The following is an 18,689-nucleotide window of genomic DNA, read 5'->3' as shown; positions in this document are numbered from 1 at the left end:
GCAACCATGTGAGCTGGACCAGCTGGAGAGGAAGGGTGAAGGGATCCCTGGTACCTCACAGTTGAGGTTTGTCATTGTCAATGATGACTTGCTGCCAAAAGGTAGGGCAGGTGCTTGAGGCTAAGGACAGTCAAATGAGACAGGTTGAAAGGAGACAGAGAACACAGCATTTGTGGTGGAGAGAGGGTATTTCTGAGCACTTTCTCCCTGATCTCTGGAATTTTGCCTGTAAAATGGAGAAAGAACTCTTACAAGTAATATGCAGATCAGTTAGAAATACTACATGGGCCAGACATGCTTTGTAACCCCAAACACTCCTAGCTCCCCATAGGTGCTTGATTAACAGCAGCATCCAGCATCATCTTCCAAGGCCCCATGTCTTAGTTACTTTCCTCACTGCTGAGACAAAATGCCCAATGTCCAAAGTTAAGGGAGGAAAGGTTTATTTAGCTTACAGTTTGTAGAAGTTTCAGTCCATAATCAGCTGACTTCAAGCCAAGGTAGATAGGCATTGCAGAGGAGAAACAGTTCATGTCAGGCGGAAGGTAGCAAGCAACAAGGGACAACCACAGCTCTTCTATCCCTTAAATCTTAACAGGCTTTCTAGGACAGGTAGAACTCATACCCTTAGTCCTAGTGCTCTTCATCCTAGCGTTGCACCATGAATCAACTCTAACATTACACACTCTAGATCCAGCCACCTCTGAAAAAGCCCCACCTGTGATTACGTGAGGCTTTAGGGGGACATCTAGACATAGCCATAACACACCAGGGAGTCAGCCTACAGAAAGTTCAGCTGAAATCAGCGTCAGGACCCTGGAGAGCTCCCGGGCATCAGACTGTTCCTCTAGAAAGCATCTCCAGAGCTAGGAAGGACCTCTGAAATCATCCCTGGACTTTCCCACAATGCAGAAGGGATTCTTCCTACTGGGCATATGCGGGGATGGTTTGGGTGACACACCAATGTGGATCAAAGGACATCTGGAAGATTTTGAGACAGTTTTCCCCTTTCTGTGTCTCCAAGGTGAAAGGTACCATGAATGAAGCGCTGGCTTATCTCAGCATCTTTCTCAAGTGCTGCTCTGGTTTTGAATAAAGGCCAAGCTGATCTCAGGCTCAGAGCCTTTAGCTAGAATTTAATCACACTTTATTTTCACTGCATTTATTTTATAATGACCTTTCATCTGTGGTCGTGGGTAATAGTTTTCTATTGACCATGGTAATTCAGTTTTCTTATTACATATACCTGCTCACGTAAGAAAGCATACAGATTTATAGAAAATACAAGGTAAGAATGTAAAGATTCCCATTCCACTTAGTGTGGGAAATATTTTGGAAGACAGTGGAAGAGTGATGCAAGTTTGAATGAATCTCCCCTGTCTCTGTGGACTGCCAGCCCAGAGAGGGTATGGAACTTGCCCAAGCTGTCCAGTGTGTTGGATCTGCTGACCTGGGTTCTGGGTTCTTGCCCCCACACCATTCAGCTTTCCAAATGCCTTTTGAACAACCCTACGCTTTCCAGCTGAACCCATTATCCTGAGAAACTTAAGAAGGGGTGGCCCTTCTACAACTTTTGTGACCTTCCCAATGATCAGACAATCTCCCTGCTATGAAATAAATAGCTGTGTCCTGGAAGCAGGGGGATAAACACCCTACAATTCCAGCATTGGAATGCAAATGAGCAATTAGAGTCAATTAAGACAGGATACAGTATAATTACCACCAGTCCTGCTAACCTTTATATTCAGAAGGACTTGACCTGCTGAAAGGGAATTAAACAATTGTCAAAAACTCTTTCGTAACCAGGGGGTGTGCTCTAGGCTTCATTTCACAGGCCTGAGAGGTCTGACAGATTGGACCTCCTCCTGTTCCGCACACCCACCTCTCTGGGCTGAGCTACCCCTGGCAGTAGCCCGGAACGGCCAGCCTGATGGTCCCTTGTCACAGACCTGGTTGTGCCTGTTACCAAACTGCACAATTTAGCATAATGCTTGAGCCTTCAGTGGCCCCTCAACTCTTCCAGACAAATCCTGGGTCCTCAGGCATCATCATGGATCCTCTGCTTTGCCAGGAAGTGTCTTGGACCTGGAACCTTTGCCCTCTGTGTCTCAGCTGATCTGTCTTTTAAAAAACTAAACTCTTGTGGTATTCTTGCTTAAAATCATGCCCTTCATTTAATCTGGCTCAGTTTCCAAACTCCTGATTTATATGGATCTGGTGTTTTGTTTTTTTATTTGTTTTTTGTTTTTGGTACCGGGGATCGAACTTCATGCAGATTCTGCACAAAGTAACATTCTTCCCCACCCTACACCCCAGAGCTGGGGGTTGAACCTAGGGCCTTTGCACTGAGCTCCATCCCCAGCCCTTTTCAGTTTTTGAGGCAGGGTCTTACTAAGTATCTAAGCTGCCTAGGCTGGGCTTGAACTGTGAAGTAGTGTTCTTAAAGACCCACATTCCAGCTTCTGATCTCCAGACTTCAGCCCACCTTTCTGTTCATGCATCCAGCAAATACCAGCTGAACACATTTCTCATTCCACTCACCATCTGGGCACTGTGGACATAGCCCCAGAAGCAAAAGAAAATGTCCCATGTATTTTTGAACTTTTCCTCCTTTCCTAGGAGCTGGTGGAGTACAGCGTCAGTACTAGGAAGATGCAGGATGCATAGGGTAGGGTAGACGTTGGAGATGACACATCAACTTCCTCTCTACTCTGGGTAGATGATGAAGCTTGTTGGGTGAGAGATGGCTCCTCTAGAGAGACAGAACTCTCTAAGAGACCTCTCTGCCTCAGCTTCTGGACCTGGAAGTCAGAACAGTGATGTCTCAGAGAAGGGCAGGGTGTCTGCTTCTGAAAAGTCCACAGCCTCGTTGGGCTGCGGACACATGGGATTGAATGCAATGGGCAACCACAGAGCTGGAGGTGAGTGCTGTGCACAAGGAGGCCTTGAGAACAACAGGGAGATGGAGCAGCCTGGCATGTCCCCACAGCACAGAGCATCTGGTCAGGGAAGGGCAGACTGTAAAGATGATCCCAGAGTTATTGGACTCAAAGCCCAGCCTTTCCCCTCCACCCACCACTGTGGATGTGAGGCAGGCGTGGGATTCCTGCCGCAGCCTGATGTGCAAGAGGAAGTCACTCAGAGGGGCAGGAACCACCATGCCAAACTATTTTTGAACCTTGAGCTGCAGTGTGGACAGCATGGGACCATCACAGACTGAGAATAAAGGTGACAAATGGCCCGATAATGGAAAGAAAGATGGTGTGATTTCAGCAGGCAGTGGGAGGCCAAGTTGGCAGGACTTGTCAGGACTGAACGTGGAAGTACCTGAGGAAAGGGGCAAGGCTAAGTCCAGCCTGGGTACTCCCCTAGATGTCCGGGGGGACACGTTGGATTCCACAGCCCTTCTCACATCCTTGGCTGGTTCCATGCCCTCCCTGCCTGGCCCTACCCCTCTTCTTCCTTGGATACCCAGCATCACCCCACTATTACAGATCCCTTCTTAGAGGCCCTTGAAGCGTGTTTCCTGCCTGTCTCTGCAGCCTCCTTTCCCTGCTTGACCCTGCTTATGTGGGTCATGATATTTGGGCCTCCTGCAGACATGCATTTGATAGGTCTTTCCTTGAGGACAAGACCAAGGTCTTCTTACCATCTTCTCAGCCTGTAGGAAACTCTGAAATGTGTATATGAAACATGGGATGGATGGAGGGTCACACATGGTGGATTTCATCTCAGTTGGTGACTGGGCTGCCTCCAGTGCAGGAGGTGGGAGGGGAGACTCTGAAACTGCATCCAGGCTTAGGTGCAAAGAGTGCTGTGATCAATTAGTCGTGTCTGGCAAGAGCACAGGAGGGATGGACAGCAGCATGCATGTCATTTATGGGCAGTCTCTTGATGAGACAAGTTCTGTGTGGTTTTGATAGCCCACAGCCATTTTCAGGAAAAGTCAAAGATAATGTCCACGTGTCTGGTATGGCAATGATAGAAGTAAATTAAGAGAAGCTTTAAGAAATATGGGCTGTCCTCACATTATATTTTGCAGTCTTTCACCACTCACCTCTTGTGCTATCCCCTCATCCTGCTTTATATACCCTGACTCAAAGCTCTCAAATATGAGTGTGCAATTAATTTTTCTAGGGAAATGCATGCCAGCCTGTGGTTTCCTTTTAGCTCGTCTGGGCTGTGGTCTTTGGGCAATTCATTTGACTATTTTATTTCTTTGATTGTTTTATAAAAGGAATATAAAAATGAAAGACAGCACCAGGGGAGGCAGTGTGGTTCTTCTAAATGCAGCACAGAAGCAGAGTGTTGATCCAGAGCTCTAAACAATGAAATGCTTCAAAATAATCATGAGATATTTAGTAAATCCATCCCACTGTGGGGACTGAGGGGCAGTGTTCTGTGTATGTTAGCTGGGCTCAGGGAGGGTAAATTGGACCAGGTTTTAAGTGATGCCCTCAGGACACTCAGTAAAGAACAGGGAGAGCATGACTGGCACATTCCACTGTACCAAAGGGGTCTCCCAGGTAAAGGACTCATTTCTATGATTTTGAGTGGCTCATAGGTTTCACATGACAGTGTTCTTTTCCCTAAATTATGTAAGTTTGATAAGCTAAGAGAGCTAAGCTGGAGAAACATCATGAATCTAAAACGGGCAGCTCCTGCCATTGTAGACAATTAATCTGTCACACAAGGGAGATGGGGGAAATTATTCAGTGGAACCATCCGATCTTTAGCCCGGATGAGACTTTTAATGGCCTTAAGCGAGCTAAGTGGGGGAGATTCATTTTGGAGGGAAAGAATCAATAATTTGTATGAAATCCTGACCATCTCCCCTAGATGTTGCTGAAGAAGCCAAGTCCAACTGGAGATTTTACAGCACGTTGGCTCACTGGGCAGGAACCATTCATCCTGATTGATTGCTGGCCTCTTACATTTTTTTTTCTTTCTTTTGTTTATGAGACAGAGTCTCGCTGTGTAGTTCAGGCCGGCCTTGAACTCAGTGTTTAGCCCAGGCTGGCCTCAAGCTGGTAACAATCTTCCCACCTCAGCTTCCCAGGTGCTGCAGCTACAGACATGCCCCAGTATACCTGGCTTTGGCCTCTTACTCTTTATTATTAATATAAACTGCTGTCCTCTTTTATATGCTGGACTTATGTGCACCTTTTCTGGATTACACATGACATTACATATGACAGCAAGAGAGTGAATTGATTATGTAAGGCAGAGATTGAGCTGATGGTGGATTTGGAAACAAGATGTAGAATTGGCAGGTTGGGGACTCAGCAGGCTGGGATGATACCGTGATTGTAGATAATAGAGATAGAGTCTGGATAAAAATAATGCAACTTTACAGTTTGTGCCCATAAGGCCCATTGCCACCTTCCTCTGCTGATTCTAATGTCCTATTTTTTTGAGATCTGGATTTAAATATCTGCTTTGTCATGTCTTGTCTTAGTCACTTTCCCAACATTGGGACACAATACCCAACACCCACAACTTAAAAGGAAAGGTTTATTTTGGCGCATGGTTTCAGTCCATGGTCAGCTGGCACCAAGGCAGAAAGGGGCATGGTGGAAGGGCCTGGCGGAGCAGAGCTGCTCAGTTCATGGTGGAAGGGCCTGGCGGAGCAGAGCTGCTCAGTTCATGGTGGAAGGGCCTGGCGGAGCAGAGCTGCTCAGTTCATGGTGGCCAGGAGGCAGAGAGAGAAGGGAGAAGCCAAGCAATGAACAAGGATACACCCTTCCAGTTCACCTCCCCAGTGTTCCACCTCCAACCGGGCTGCACCTCTTAACAGCGCATCAGCTACGGAGGTCATCCACAGATGAATCCACTGAGTGCAGCACCCCGAAATCCACTCCCCTTCCATGCACATGCGGGTCTGGCAGGACATATGAGATCTAAACCACAACACATACTAGTGGAATGACTGACTTCTCTGCGTCATATCCCAGAAATGGAGACAAAAACACAGCATTTGCATGGCTGTCTGAGGATGCATACTCCTGAGTAGCTGGGTGACCTTGGACAAGTGGCTGGTGAGCTCTCTGACTTTTCTCATGTAAGAAGAAGGCAATTGTGCCTTGTCAGAGTGGTGAAGTGCTGATGAGCGTAGCTATGGTTATTTTCACGCGTGCACGGTGTGGGCCTGGCATGTAGCAGGAACTCTGTTCCCTCTTCCTTCTGTCTCTATTTTGCAGGCCATGAACTCCTGGCCATCCTTTATGGGCCGATATCCATACCTTGGGGTAGCCCTTTTAGACGGCTTCCTGTCTGTGCTCCAGCACCCTTTCCCACCTCCAGTTACACAGTGTGGTGTCTGCCTGTCTACACATCTGTCCTTTCTACCGGCTGGAAGCCTCTTGGGACAGAAATTCCCATGCTGTGGTTCGTCCATCCTTGTATATTCCAGGATGTAGCTCAGGCTTCCGCACACAGGAGTCTCCGGTGTTGGGGCAAGTGTGTGGTCAGTGGATGAGAGGCTGGGTGCATGCGTGGAGAGGACTGAGCCAGAGAAGTGCTGAGGGAACTAGAGGGCCGGGTCTCCGCACAGGGGTGTTCGCTCCAGGAACCTGGGTCGGGGCACTCAGAAAGCCGGCACACATCTCCACATCCCTGTGCATCTTGGGGGAGATCTGGAGCCCCCTCCAAATCTTGGGAGGGTCCCTGGCCCTGCATGTTGATGGTTGATGGTCTAAGCAGATGGAGCATGCAGGCTCTGCCCAGGGACAGAGCCGCGTGATCCGAGGAGAGGAGGATGTAAAAAAAAAGAGACACAGCAGCCAGCCCCTGGCAGGACCTTGGATGGGATGGGGGTGGAGGGATCCCCCTAAGCACAGAGCAGTGTTTCTCAGGGTCTCAGTTCTTATACCAGTGCCACCAGCTGAGAGGGTCTCCAGTCTCCTAGAGTCCAATCACCAAGCTGAAAAGATTTCAGACAAATGCCAGTTTTCTCCCCACCCCTACCTTCCCGTGTTCTTCCTTTCTTTCTCCTCCCTTCTCCTCCCCTACCCTATCTTTGGTTATAAGACCTTGACTTTTATTAAGAGCAGTATTTTTCAGAAATGTGGGTCTTGTCCCACTGACAGGTTGTGAAATGGATTTAGAGGATCGTGAATAGCTTGTTACCAAATGAAACAGCAGAGGTGATATCCTATAGTACACGTGTCTGTGATTTTGTGAAACTTCCTTTCCAGCTGTCCGTGTACTGGGTTGTGACAGATGTCTCTTTCTATGACCGTGGTCCTGAATGTTTAACAGTCATGTGGTACAGCTGGGAGAAACTCTTGTAGATGCCCCCTGCCAGCTCCACCCCAGCCCAGGTGGTAGATGAGACGGGGAGCAGGTGTTGAGGTCCTGTCTTCGTCCTGCCCTTTACTCCTTGTGGGCTCCCCGCTGCTGGCCTTCTTTTCTTCTTAAATTCTGGTCTATTGTGGTCCGGTGAGAACCTTGACATGAGCTCCACCCCTTAGCGTGTCTTTAAGCACGCACTGCACCCCTTGGACCCCGGGTACAGGAGGACACAGCTGCTCTCCGGAGCTCACTTTGTGCCTGCTGATGAGCGACCGCCTCTTCCTCCCTCCCCTCAGACCCCACGCCACACTTTGACTCTGCGAATCCACTCCGTTAGGTACCTTATGTAAGTGGGGTCATGCAGTGGAGGTGGCCCTCTTTATCCACGGCCTCAGCTTTCGTCTTAGTTATTTTGTCCTTGCTGAGACACAGTACCCAGCACCGTGACTCTGAGGAGAGGTTGATGGAGGCTCACAGTCTGTAGAGGTTTCAGTCCATACTCGGCTGGGTCTAAGGCAGGGCAGCATGGCACAGGGGTGTGGTGGAGGAAAAACAGGTGTCGAGCAGAGAGGGAGAGACTAAGGGAGGAAGGAAGAGATGAACGCTTCCGGGCCTCTCCCTCCAGGGTTCACCTCCCAACGTCACATTGAGCTGTCCCTCTGCAGTGGACCAATTCACCGACGATTACCACGCCCACCGTCTGATCACCGACCCAAGGCCCCACCATGAGTCTGTGAGGGTGAGGGGAGGTGTAGAAACCATAGCAGCATCGGTGGATTCAACCAATCCTGGCAAGAAAAATCTTTCCAAAGAGATTTGCCTCTGTTCTGAACACGTGGCCTTCTCTCTCCGTCCCATTCCCTGAGCAGTGTGGCACGATGACCGTGTACACAGGGGTGTGCACATGGCGTTAGATGTCCACGTCGTCTGGAGTTGACTTAAAGTAGGAGGATATGAGTGGGTGCTGTGCAAGTCCTAGGTCGTTCTGTGCGAGGCACTTGTGTGTCGCCTGGATGCTGGGGGATGACTGTACGTCTCTCTCTGGGGCTGGGACACAGATACGTGGATTAGGGTGGTGCTGTGCAGCCAGACAGCGAGGGGCTGCTCAGCCTTCCAGAAGGACGACCTGCGAGGCAGCAGTGCAAATGGACTGGAGGGCACCACGCTCCGCGAGGTGAGCCTGTCACTGGCACCTCTCTTGATCCTGTCCTCTTCTCTCCAGGTTGTGTACGTCACTGCCACCTTCCCCTACGTCATGCTTCTCATCCTTCTCATCCGGGGGATCACATTGCCGGGGGCCACCGAAGGCATCAAGTTCTACCTGTACCCTGACATCTCCCGGCTGTCTGACCCGCAGGTAAGGGCTGCTCGCTCAGTGAGCCGTGTCTCCCACCTCCATGAGGGACCACTCTGCAAAGCTGGCCACCAGCCTCTGAGACTCAACTGCCGGTTAAAGTCAGAAGCCTGGGGGCTTCTTCTTGGGACAGTAATTTCAAATGCATCAATTAAATGCATATGAAATCAAATATATTCGAACACAATTAGAGAAACAGTTATAAAGGCAAATTTATAATACGGTAACACATGTGCTTCTTTTATCAGGCTCTTAAATAGCAAGATCCAGCCACAGGTCTGATAACTCCCAAGTTTTGAATTTGGGATTATTTTTCAGGTTTCAAAATATTCTATACACACATAATGAGATGTGCTGGGGACCATCTAAACATGCAATTTATGTTTCCTAAACACCTTACATACATGGCCTGTGGGTCATCTTATAGAATGATTTTAATAGTTTTATGCATGAAGTAAAGCTGCATGGTGTGGAATTTCCCACTTGCAGTGGCAGTCAGCACTGAGAAGTTTTTGCTTTGGAAGCATTTTGAAGTTTTGGATTAGGGATCCTCTGTCTGTACTGTGATTTCAAAGCACTGCTGAACATAAATGCTATTCTGAGGCAGCTGTGCAGTGCTAGGAAGGGGTCTGGGATTTCCATTGCTAACGGTGCTGCTGTTTGTTGCCTACCCTTGAGTTCATCCCTAGAGCAAATACTGCACTTCAGCCAAGAGTCAGAATTACAAACACTTTATTCCTCACCAGCACCCCAGACCTCAGAAGGGTTTGTCGGCGAGAGGAGCTTGGTGATGCCTGGTTCTCAGAGGACACAGGGCTGGAGAGACCGACTCGCCTGTTGGTTGTCTATGGCTGGGCACTTGGGTCCTTCATTGTGAGCGGTGTTTGCGCCCAGCTTTCTCTGGGTTGGCACATGGTGATGTGCCCAGTGAAAGCAGGGCTCTGGCCCTGGGTCCTCACCCTTCACTGTCAGAAGTGTCCGTCTGGGGGGCTTTGGAATAATCCCAACCCCAGAGCACGACCCAGGCCAGTTCATATGAACCCTTCTGGGGGCTGGGTCCTGGGTGTCAGTGTCACTGAGGGGCCTCAGGTGATTCCAGTGAGGAGAATAAGACACTCAGAGATGCTGAAGTGCACGAGGAAGCATCCACTTTTCTATGAAAAGTGACAAATCCCACAGAATCTCCCTGTGATTTCTTTTAGAATGGGGAGCTTGCAAGAAATCGGATGCCTCTGGCTTTTGGCCCCTGGCATTGGAAGCCTGAGTGGAAATGCTTGTAGGGTGCGAGATCGATAGCGTGGCTCGCCTGCACCTCGCTAGGGTGAGGCTGAGGGGCAGTGGGGTGGAAACGGCTCACCTCAGCTGTGCCTCATAGCTCAGGGCACTGTGGATACCTGTACCACATCCCGAATCTTGGGCAGGATCCCTGGGAAGAAGGAAATGAGCTCCTGACTGTTGGCTGTTCCAACCTGCAGCAGCCAAAGCTCGTGTGAGGCATCATCTTTGGAAAACGTTCCCCAAAGCCCTGCTTGTGTATTTCCCTCAGGCCTGCACTTGTTCCTTGATCCGGGACAGATTTCTCTTTTCTCCTCTGCTTGTGAACTTCTTTTCCTTGGTTCTTACGGTCACTGGTCAGGAAATCCTAAGATTCCCCTAGAGTTTCCAAACCTGGTGGATCATCTGAGTACCCAGGAACTAGTTAAAATGCAGATTCCAGGCCCCAGCCTGGATATGCTGTTTCTGTGACTCTGACACAGAACATTGGCATCTTTTTTTCTTTCTCTGGCACTGAGGATGGCACTCAGGGCATTGCATATGGTAGGCAGACTCTGTACCGCTGAGCTACCTCCCCAGCCCCCGGCATCTGTTATTAAGAAACTTCAGAGGTGACTGGTGATTGAAAAAGGCCCAGGCCACTGCCCATCTGCAGGGCTGTGGCAGAGAGCACACGGGGCTGGGAGCTAGGACAGAGGTCCTGCTTCTGCTGCTGATCTTGACCTTGGACAAATTCGTTCTCTTTCTCCTTCTGGTCCACTCATGACTTGAAAGTGTTGAGCTCAGCCCATGCTTCTCAAAGTGGATTCCAAGGGCCCTTGGTTCTGTTTGAGCATGAGTTCTTGGCTCTGCCTATGGTCAAAAGCCAGGCTCTCTGCCATTGTTATAAATTGAGTTGCAGTGAAACACGGCCTTGGGGATGTTTACGTATAACCGGTGCTGTCTCAGCACTACACAGGCAGAGTTGAGTCCTTGATAGACCCCCGTGACAGGGTCCCAAGACCACCCACACTCCAGCGATGCCAGAAGGACTATATGGCTCAGAAGCAGTGCTGCTCCTGGTGTAATCTCTTCTGTCTTCAGCAGGAGGAAGGAACTTTGGGCAGAGTCTGTAGGCATCCCGTGTCCTCTCCTCCCCCAGGGAAGGCGTGACTGACCGCTAGAGTGCAGGTTCTCTGCCCAGCCACATCTCCCCAGCACTCGCACCCAGGTGCTGAAGGAGTGTTTGTTGGGCACACAGAGAGCACATCTGCATTGTGATCCATCACAGCTGTGGGGAGGCTGGTGCACTCATGAATTGCACCTCTGGTGGAAAGGGCCTGGGCCTCAGTCTGTGTGGAATTTGGTGTCCTGGGCACGCAGGACAGCTGTGCCACTCAGCGACTTGGAAAGCATCTTGGAAATTATATTCCCAGTCCCCAGCCAAGGTCTAGGCTAGCCCTTCACACAGGACATCAGCCTACTTCGCTGGCTCTTTCTGCATGCCTGTGAAACTGCAAATACTTACTGTTTGGCCCTTTCCGAGGAAAGGCGGATGGCCTCTGCCCCCAAGCACAGCCAGAGGCACATGAGCAGGGCCTATGGCCTTTGACCCCAGCCTGTCCACCTGGGTCTCAACTTGCTGCCCAGCCTCATCCAGACTGACACACCTCCCACTTGGAAAGTAGAGAAGCCTCCTGCTTGGTCGTCCGGTAAACGACTCCTGGCCCTTCTCTACTGCGCAGGGAAGTGATCTTTGCGAACTGTAAATCTGATGATCACCTCTTTGCTTAAATCCTCGCTGGGTTCCTTGTGGCCTTTAGAGTAAGATCCATGTGGTTAGGCCCCAAAGCCATCTAGGAGCCATTTCGTTGCTGCACCCCTATCACCTATCACTGTGACCTCTTTCACTTCCGCTCCAGATGACGACCATCCTTCCTGCCCAGGACCTCAGTACACACTGCATCTCCGCGGAGTGCGAAGCTGCTCCTTCCCTCTTGACCATCTTCCCCCACCACATCTAGCATCCACTTTAGGATTCACTTTAAACACGACTTCCTCAGGGAAGTTTTCTCCAACTACCCAGCATGTGCCATCCCCAAGTACCTGTAATTCTCCAGAGCACCTATGTTTACAGTGGAATATTTAGACAACTACAGGTCTGTGTGTACGCACATGTGACTCCTAGGTGTGATGTCATCTGCTCAATGTCCGTCCCTTCAACAGCTGCACACGGAGGGCCCTCTCGGTATCAGAGATCCTTACAAGTGTTGAAGGTAGGGCAGCCCTCAAAAACAGACACCCCTGTTGTCTGTGGAGAAGGAAGCCATAAACAAACAGGAAAGCAAAATCTAGAACAACGAGATGGTATCCGGTACCATCCAGACAAAGCAGAACAGAGCGGTAGACGAGGTTGCTGGAGGGAGAGAGTGTGATTGTCCACAGGGCAGGGTGGCCGGCGGGGCCTGGCTGAGGGCTCCATGGAGAGCAAGGTCTAATCTGCCCTGCTGCCTCCAGGTCCTCCATCCCTGGCTAGCTCAGTGCCTGGGCCACTTTGGCTGCTCAGTGAATGTTTGCGCTTATGGTGCGAGCCAGAGCTCTGTAGATACTGTAAACACTGCGCTTTTTCAGACTGGTGGCCTCCAGATCATGACATCTGTGAGCTGTTTTGGGATTCTCTATTAGTGTGATGGCCAGGATGTGTGTGTGTGTGTGTGTGTCCCAAAGCAACTGTTGATTATCTGGGACAAAGATAAGCTTAGTGACCCCAAGAAGGAAAGGAAAACAACACTCCACGTAACCTGGTGGCTTTGGAAGTGGGGTGCCATAGGAAAACTTCCACATGGCCTAATTCCAGCTGTCCCCATCTGTCAGTGCCCCAGGCCATGAAGAGACAGGAGGTTCTGGTTTCTCTTCCTGCTCTCCCTCTGTGCTGGTGTGGCCTGGAGTTAGGCTTGTCACCTCCCAGGATGAGACCCCAGCAGATGGCCTTCAAAGTCAAGCACTGTGAAGGCCACAATGGCTCAGTGGAGGAGAGTACATTCCCAATGCCTGCGAGGCCTCGGGATCATCCCCAGTGCTGCAGGAGAAGAGAGAGGGAGAGAGAGAACATTAAAGGCAATGACTCAATTGGTGAAGGAACTTTTTTGTAGTTATGTATTTATTTTAATGTGCCTTAGAAAACAAACCTGGGAATATAGCACATCAAAAGCATGGCCTCATTGTTATTGCTGGAATGACCCATATATGATATGTGTAATATGTATCGTAAATTTCACATGCATCGCACATATACTGAACACATACTCCACATAGATACACACACATGTGTATGATGGGAAGAAAGGTTAATTTAAAGCAAATATTAAACATTAAATAGTAAAACAAATAGTAAACAAACATGGCCTTGGCAAAATGATGCAGGAGGAAGTCAGTGTTGGCAGACACCTGGGACTCAGGGCTGCTGGAGTTGTTGACCCTGTGGAGATTGGGCCAGGACTCAAGGTAGCCTCCGGGTTACCCTGGGGACAGCTGAGGCAGGGCTCCAAATTGGACCAAGTAGCTGAGGAGAGCATCTGGTTAGAAGTATTTTCTTGGGTGCCGGTGTGGGGGTCTGTTTTGAGTCTCTTTGTAACATCTACTTTTAGTAAGTCCATGTTTTTGTATCTTCTGAGTAATAATTCTGACCTCGTTTCCCATTTGCTCTTCAAACTGCACCAGGAGTTGGATGTAGCGACACGTGCCTGTAATCCCAGTACTTAGGAGGCTGAGGCAGGAGGATCACTGAGTTCAAGGCCAGCCTAGACTACAGAGTGAGACTCTCCTAAAACACAACCCCCCAAAATGCCAAATTCCACCACAAAGAAAAGCTTGCAGAAGGTGCCCTAGGCCTGGTCTTTGGCTGGTCTGCACTGTGGACATCTTGTTTCTTTGGGATCCAGAGACAGAGAAAATTAATGACTGACTCATCTTGAAGTTATAGGGTTCAGGCCTCCTGCAGCTGGAGGCACTAAGCGATCACTGTGTAGCCACCACAATGTCCGCTGGGGCCGAACCCCGGGGGAGTGGAGAGCCCCAAGGGGTGGAGGGCTGGGCTCTCGAGGGACCCCTGGACGCACGTGTCCCCAGCCTCCCCGAGCACTCGTGGGGAATTCTTCCCGGGTGGAGATGACGACTGCCTATGCTCTGCTCGTCTCTTGCTCGATCCTGGAAGTTGTGTCTGGACTTGTCCCACCGATGCTGACTGCATGGCCCGTGCCTGGGCACTGCCTGAAGCAGAGTCCGGAGGGAGAGGCAGCCTCAGCCCTGTGCTCCCAGAGTCTCCCCCACCGGGAGGGAGGATGACCTGGGGCAGGTCCGAGGTTCTTCTCTGTCCCTAGTATCTGCTGAGCAAAGGTGGGAGGCCTGTGGAAGCGGACTTCAGAGGGACACGGGGCAGAACCCCATTGGCCTCGCTCGTGCGCAGGCCTGGGCCTGGGTGGGTGGGGCCTGTGCAGATTGCCAGGAGGAAGAGAGGCAAACCCCAGGGTGCCCCCCACCAGAGGGCAGCAGGAGCGCCAGTTTAGCCTCTTCGTCATCCCAGGCCCCCCCTTCCCTAGGCTTGTGGGGTCTCCTGGGCGAAGGAGGAGGGGGCGCCAGGGTGCCGGTGGCCCAGGGGGAAGGTCATAGACCCTCTGAGCCCTGGAAGGACTTTGTGGCCGGCCAAAGGAGCAGCCAGCTGGACATCACAGGCTGGGCCCTCATGCCTCATCCTCTGCCCCCACCCATGAACAGAGCCCTGGGAAGGGATGGGTGACAGGTCCCAGCCTGGAGCGCGGCTCTCCTTGGAGCGCAGAGGACATCGCACTTTCTGTTCCGTCACAAGGCAGTGCCTTCTTCCTGGGATGGAAGGAGCCGTGTGACGCGGCTACACGGTGTGCCCGTCCCCTGTGGCCTCCCGAGGGCCCCTGGCCACCCTGTTCGAGCTGCCCCATCTCTCTCCATGGCTTCTGGCTTTATTTCCTCGGGGATCTTTGTCAGCGTCTCAGACACCGCCCACTGTGGGCCACACTTCTCCAGCGCTGGGACAGCACGAAGCGCCGTGAAGACTGAGGGTTGATTCGTTACAGGCACTGTCACCTCTCCTGCCTGGGATGGTGCCTGCAGTGAAGTACATGCTCAGTAAATGGTTTCTGAGTAAATGGAGGGAGAAAGGAAAGGAGGGGAGGATGGGGAGGGAGGCGGAAAAGGAGGGAGAAACGGAAGGGGGACAGGAGGGATGGCAGGGGATGGAGGGAGGACTCGGGAGGAAGAAAGACGGAAGGCAGGCAGGTTGGTTCTCACCGAGCCTGTGCTGCTCCCCGTCACGGTACAGCACCACCTTGGGCCCACCCTGAGGAAAGTGAGTCTGGGGTGGTGGAGCCTGGTGCTCGAAAAGGGGCCTGGGTCACTCAGTGGCCTGGCCCGAGCCGGGTGACCCTCAGCCTGTGTCTTTCCCCTGCTGGCTCAGGGTGTCTGCCTGCATTGCATCGGGGACAGGAGGACCTGTCCCCTGTGCCCCGCGGGGCTGTGAGATGGGCACACGGAGCTCTCCCTCTGTCACTCCTGGTGCCCCACCTGCGGCCCGGCCTGTAGTGGAGCTCAGGGACCCCCGTGGCGTCCTCACTTTGGCTCGCCTCTCACCAGCTCCCAGCAGGACAAGCTGGGGCCCCAGCCCAATGGGGAACTATGAGCTCGGAACCAAATGTCTTTAGTGCAGGTCCAGGGAATTCATTTTCCCGTCAAGACCTTGCAGCGACGCAGTAGCTCGGCCGCTTTGTCCCCTGTGATTTGCATTCTGTGGTCTGTCACAACTTTCTAAACCTCTGTTTGTCTGCTCTTTCAGCTCCGTGTTTTCTGTGAAGTGTGAAGTGCTTCCACTCCATTTTTCCCCCTCCGATTTTCACTTTGTCTTTTCAGCCTTTGGGGAGCCAAGGGGACCTTGCGAGAAATCACATTGTCCCTGTCCCAGATTCCTGCCACTCTCCCGCTCCATTGTGTTTCGAGTGTGTGTTTTCAGGACGAGAACAGAAAGGCCTGACACAGATCCAAATCGCAGGGTCTGCTTTCCCAGGACACCAGTATACAGCTCCCCCAGTGTGACTCCTCTGCCGGGGCCTGAAGCCGAAGTGCCCCAACGCTGAGGACTTCAGGACACCCACTTCTCTACCTCCCACTGCACAGGGATAGAGAGAGGAGCCGGGTCCAAACCCCAACCTCTGGGCCTCACCTGCGCCTGTGCAGTTGCTGCCACCTGGTGGCAGTGTACTCTGAGTTTAAGAGAGGACCCAAGCGAAAACAGGCCTCCGGTTGTGGGAAGTTTCAAACCGCAGTGTCCACACTGATGCCAACTTAGAGTCATTAGATAGGTTTTGCGGGTAGCACTGGCGTAGGGACCACTTCCCAGGTGTGGACCTCCCCCAAGGTTTCCTATTGTGTATTGGATTCTGGACTAGGGTGGTTATGGTGCTGTGTTTGGCCCCTTGGTACCTGGCATGTATGCTCGTGCTCAAAGAGGTCCCTGACTGTTGGGAGAGACATGATGAAGACAGCAGCAAGGGTGGCAGAGGGCAGAACTGGTTAGCGGGGACCTGACAGACGCCTGCCTCCCACCCTTGCTCATCTGATCGTGCAAACTTCCTGACCGGTGTGCTCTTCCTTTGGCTTCTACAATTCTTCCAGAATCACCTGCCTTGAGGTGGGGGACGGATGGCTGCACACCCCACTGGTATCCAGTGCACTGTCAAGGTGAACTTTTATTATTTCTAGTCCTCAGCCATTTCGGCAGCACCCCATAGTCAGCAGTGCCAGGAAAAGCAGTAACACCAGAGCCTGGAAGCCGGGGCATAGCGCAATGGCCGAGCATGAGCTCTGCATACAAAGATGGGGTTCAATCCCTAACACACAAAAAATAAATAAACAAAGTAGCAATACATGGCGGTATCATTTAGGGATGGCTGATACTATACTTTATAAACTTTATCCAATTCATTCAGTTAGCAAATAGTTATTGAAATGTATCCCATGCAGAAGGGTTAAGCAGTGTGTTTAAGTAGGATTCTCATGCCCTCCAGGACTACTGTTCCAGAATCCAAAAATCTTAGCACCTGGCACTGGGGCAGGCCCCCACCCCTCGGTGGAAACCTGGCCAGCAGCCGATTGGCCCTGCTGTGATAGGGAGGCTCCTCCCCTCCTCTGTGGGACAGCTCTCTACTCCCTCGGTTGCAGTGTGGGGACCGATCGGCTCTCACTTGTCAGTGTCCATCAGGGCTGAACATTCTAAGTTAAATGCAACCTAAACAGCCAAGGCACAAACCAGGCTCTCTGGGCTGATAGAGGAGCCTTAGTGTGGGCTCCCTGCCCTGGGGCTCACCATACCCTCCTGTCACAGCGGAGGATCTGGCCACACCACTGCCTGCCACCATTCTTTGCGTGTGTTCTCCTGTAATTCTTCAAATATATTTATAGTAGCTACTTTATGTGCAAAATCTAGGGTTTTTTTTCCCTCGGGTATAGCTTGTAATTTCCTACATCATTGCTTGTGCCGTGGATGTTGATGGTTTCTATTTGAGTTACCAGCTAATCAGTCACCTTAAGCTTGTGTGGGCTCACATTGGTGCAGAGCTGTCGGGATCCCACGCCACTTCCCAAGTCCCTCATGCTGAATCTGAGTCAGGAGGGTTTCATAGCGTTCCACGCTCCGTCTCCTCCTGGGATCCTGGCAGGACTGGGCTGGAAGCTTTATGGAGATGAGAGATAGCAGCGATTCTCAACCCAGGAAATTATGCCTCCCAGAGGACGTGCGGCGGTGTCTGGAAATGTTTTCATTTGTCACCATTGGGAGTTGCTATTGATGTCTGGTGAGTAGAGCCCCCCCCCCCACTGATCAGGAGCAAAATGTCTGTAGCACCCTAGGCCATGGTTCTTGTTTCTAAGGTGAGGCTTCTCTGTATCTCCTTTGGGTGCCGAGGATGAAAACCTGGTGTTGACCAGATGTCTCTAGTAGGGAGGGAGCCCCAACCCCCTGGCTTTGCTTCAACCCCAGTTTGTCCCCAGGGTCTGTTCCGCTCCTGACCTTACTGCCATGCCTGGTGACCTTGAGAGGTCTCACCCGCGTGGTTATCGTCACCTCTCAGCCATGGCCTCACAGGGGCTTCCTCGTGGACTTCTGCTCCAGCCGCACACAACCTCTCGATTCAGGGCCCTCCACATAGATTCCAGCGACTTCAGCTGTACCCCATGCCAGCACCACCTCTTCCGCTGAGATGCCTGCTCTCTGTACTGCCATCTTGGGGGCTAACCATTCTCTGGGCGAGCAATGCCTGGCATGTCTCACACTACCTGGAAACAGTCGTCCATGCTGACAGTTGCTTTGGCAGGAGGGCAACTCTGATCCGAATTATCAGTCATGACTAAAGCCCAGCTCTGACACCAACCACTGTCCCCAGCAGCTTAAGGTTAAAATACGGCCAAGGTTGCAGGCGAGGGATTTAGCCCAGTGGTTCTGGTGCCTGCCTCCCAAGTTCAAGGTCCCGAATTGGATGCCCAGTACTAATATATATGACAGTTGCTTTGGCAGGAGGGCAACTCTGATCCGAATTATCAGTCATGACTAAAGCCCAGCTCTGACACCAACCACTGTCCCCAGCAGCTTAAGGTTAAAATACGGCCAAGGTTGCAGGCGAGGGATTTAGCCCAGTGGTTCTGGTGCCTGCCTCCCAAGTTCAAGGTCCCGAATTGGATGCCCAGTACTAATATATATATATATATA

The 18,689-nt window shown here is 51.4% G+C and overlaps 1 protein-coding gene across 4 annotated transcripts in view; it reads left to right on the top strand.

Annotated features, from left to right (window-relative positions):
- The window catches only part of Slc6a11 (solute carrier family 6 member 11), a 108,798-nt gene that overhangs the window by 46,849 nt on the left and 43,260 nt on the right, over positions 1 to 18,689 (top strand). For all 4 annotated transcript variants that reach the window (XM_033759813.1, XM_033759814.1, XM_010631371.2 and 1 more), the window contains exon 6: positions 8,516 to 8,650. In XM_033759813.1, the coding sequence (XP_033615704.1) occupies positions 8,516 to 8,650 (135 nt within the window). The remainder of the gene's footprint in view (positions 1 to 8,515; positions 8,651 to 18,689) is intronic.

The sequence above is a fragment of the Fukomys damarensis genome, unplaced genomic scaffold (assembly GCF_012274545.1).
Source record: "Fukomys damarensis isolate Sample0158 unplaced genomic scaffold, DMR_v1.0_HiC HiC_scaffold_37, whole genome shotgun sequence".
In the NCBI taxonomy this organism is placed as follows: Eukaryota; Metazoa; Chordata; class Mammalia; order Rodentia; family Bathyergidae; genus Fukomys; species Fukomys damarensis.
The sequence above is the reverse complement of the archived record's forward strand: the minus strand, read 5'-3'. Positions and strand labels throughout refer to the sequence as shown.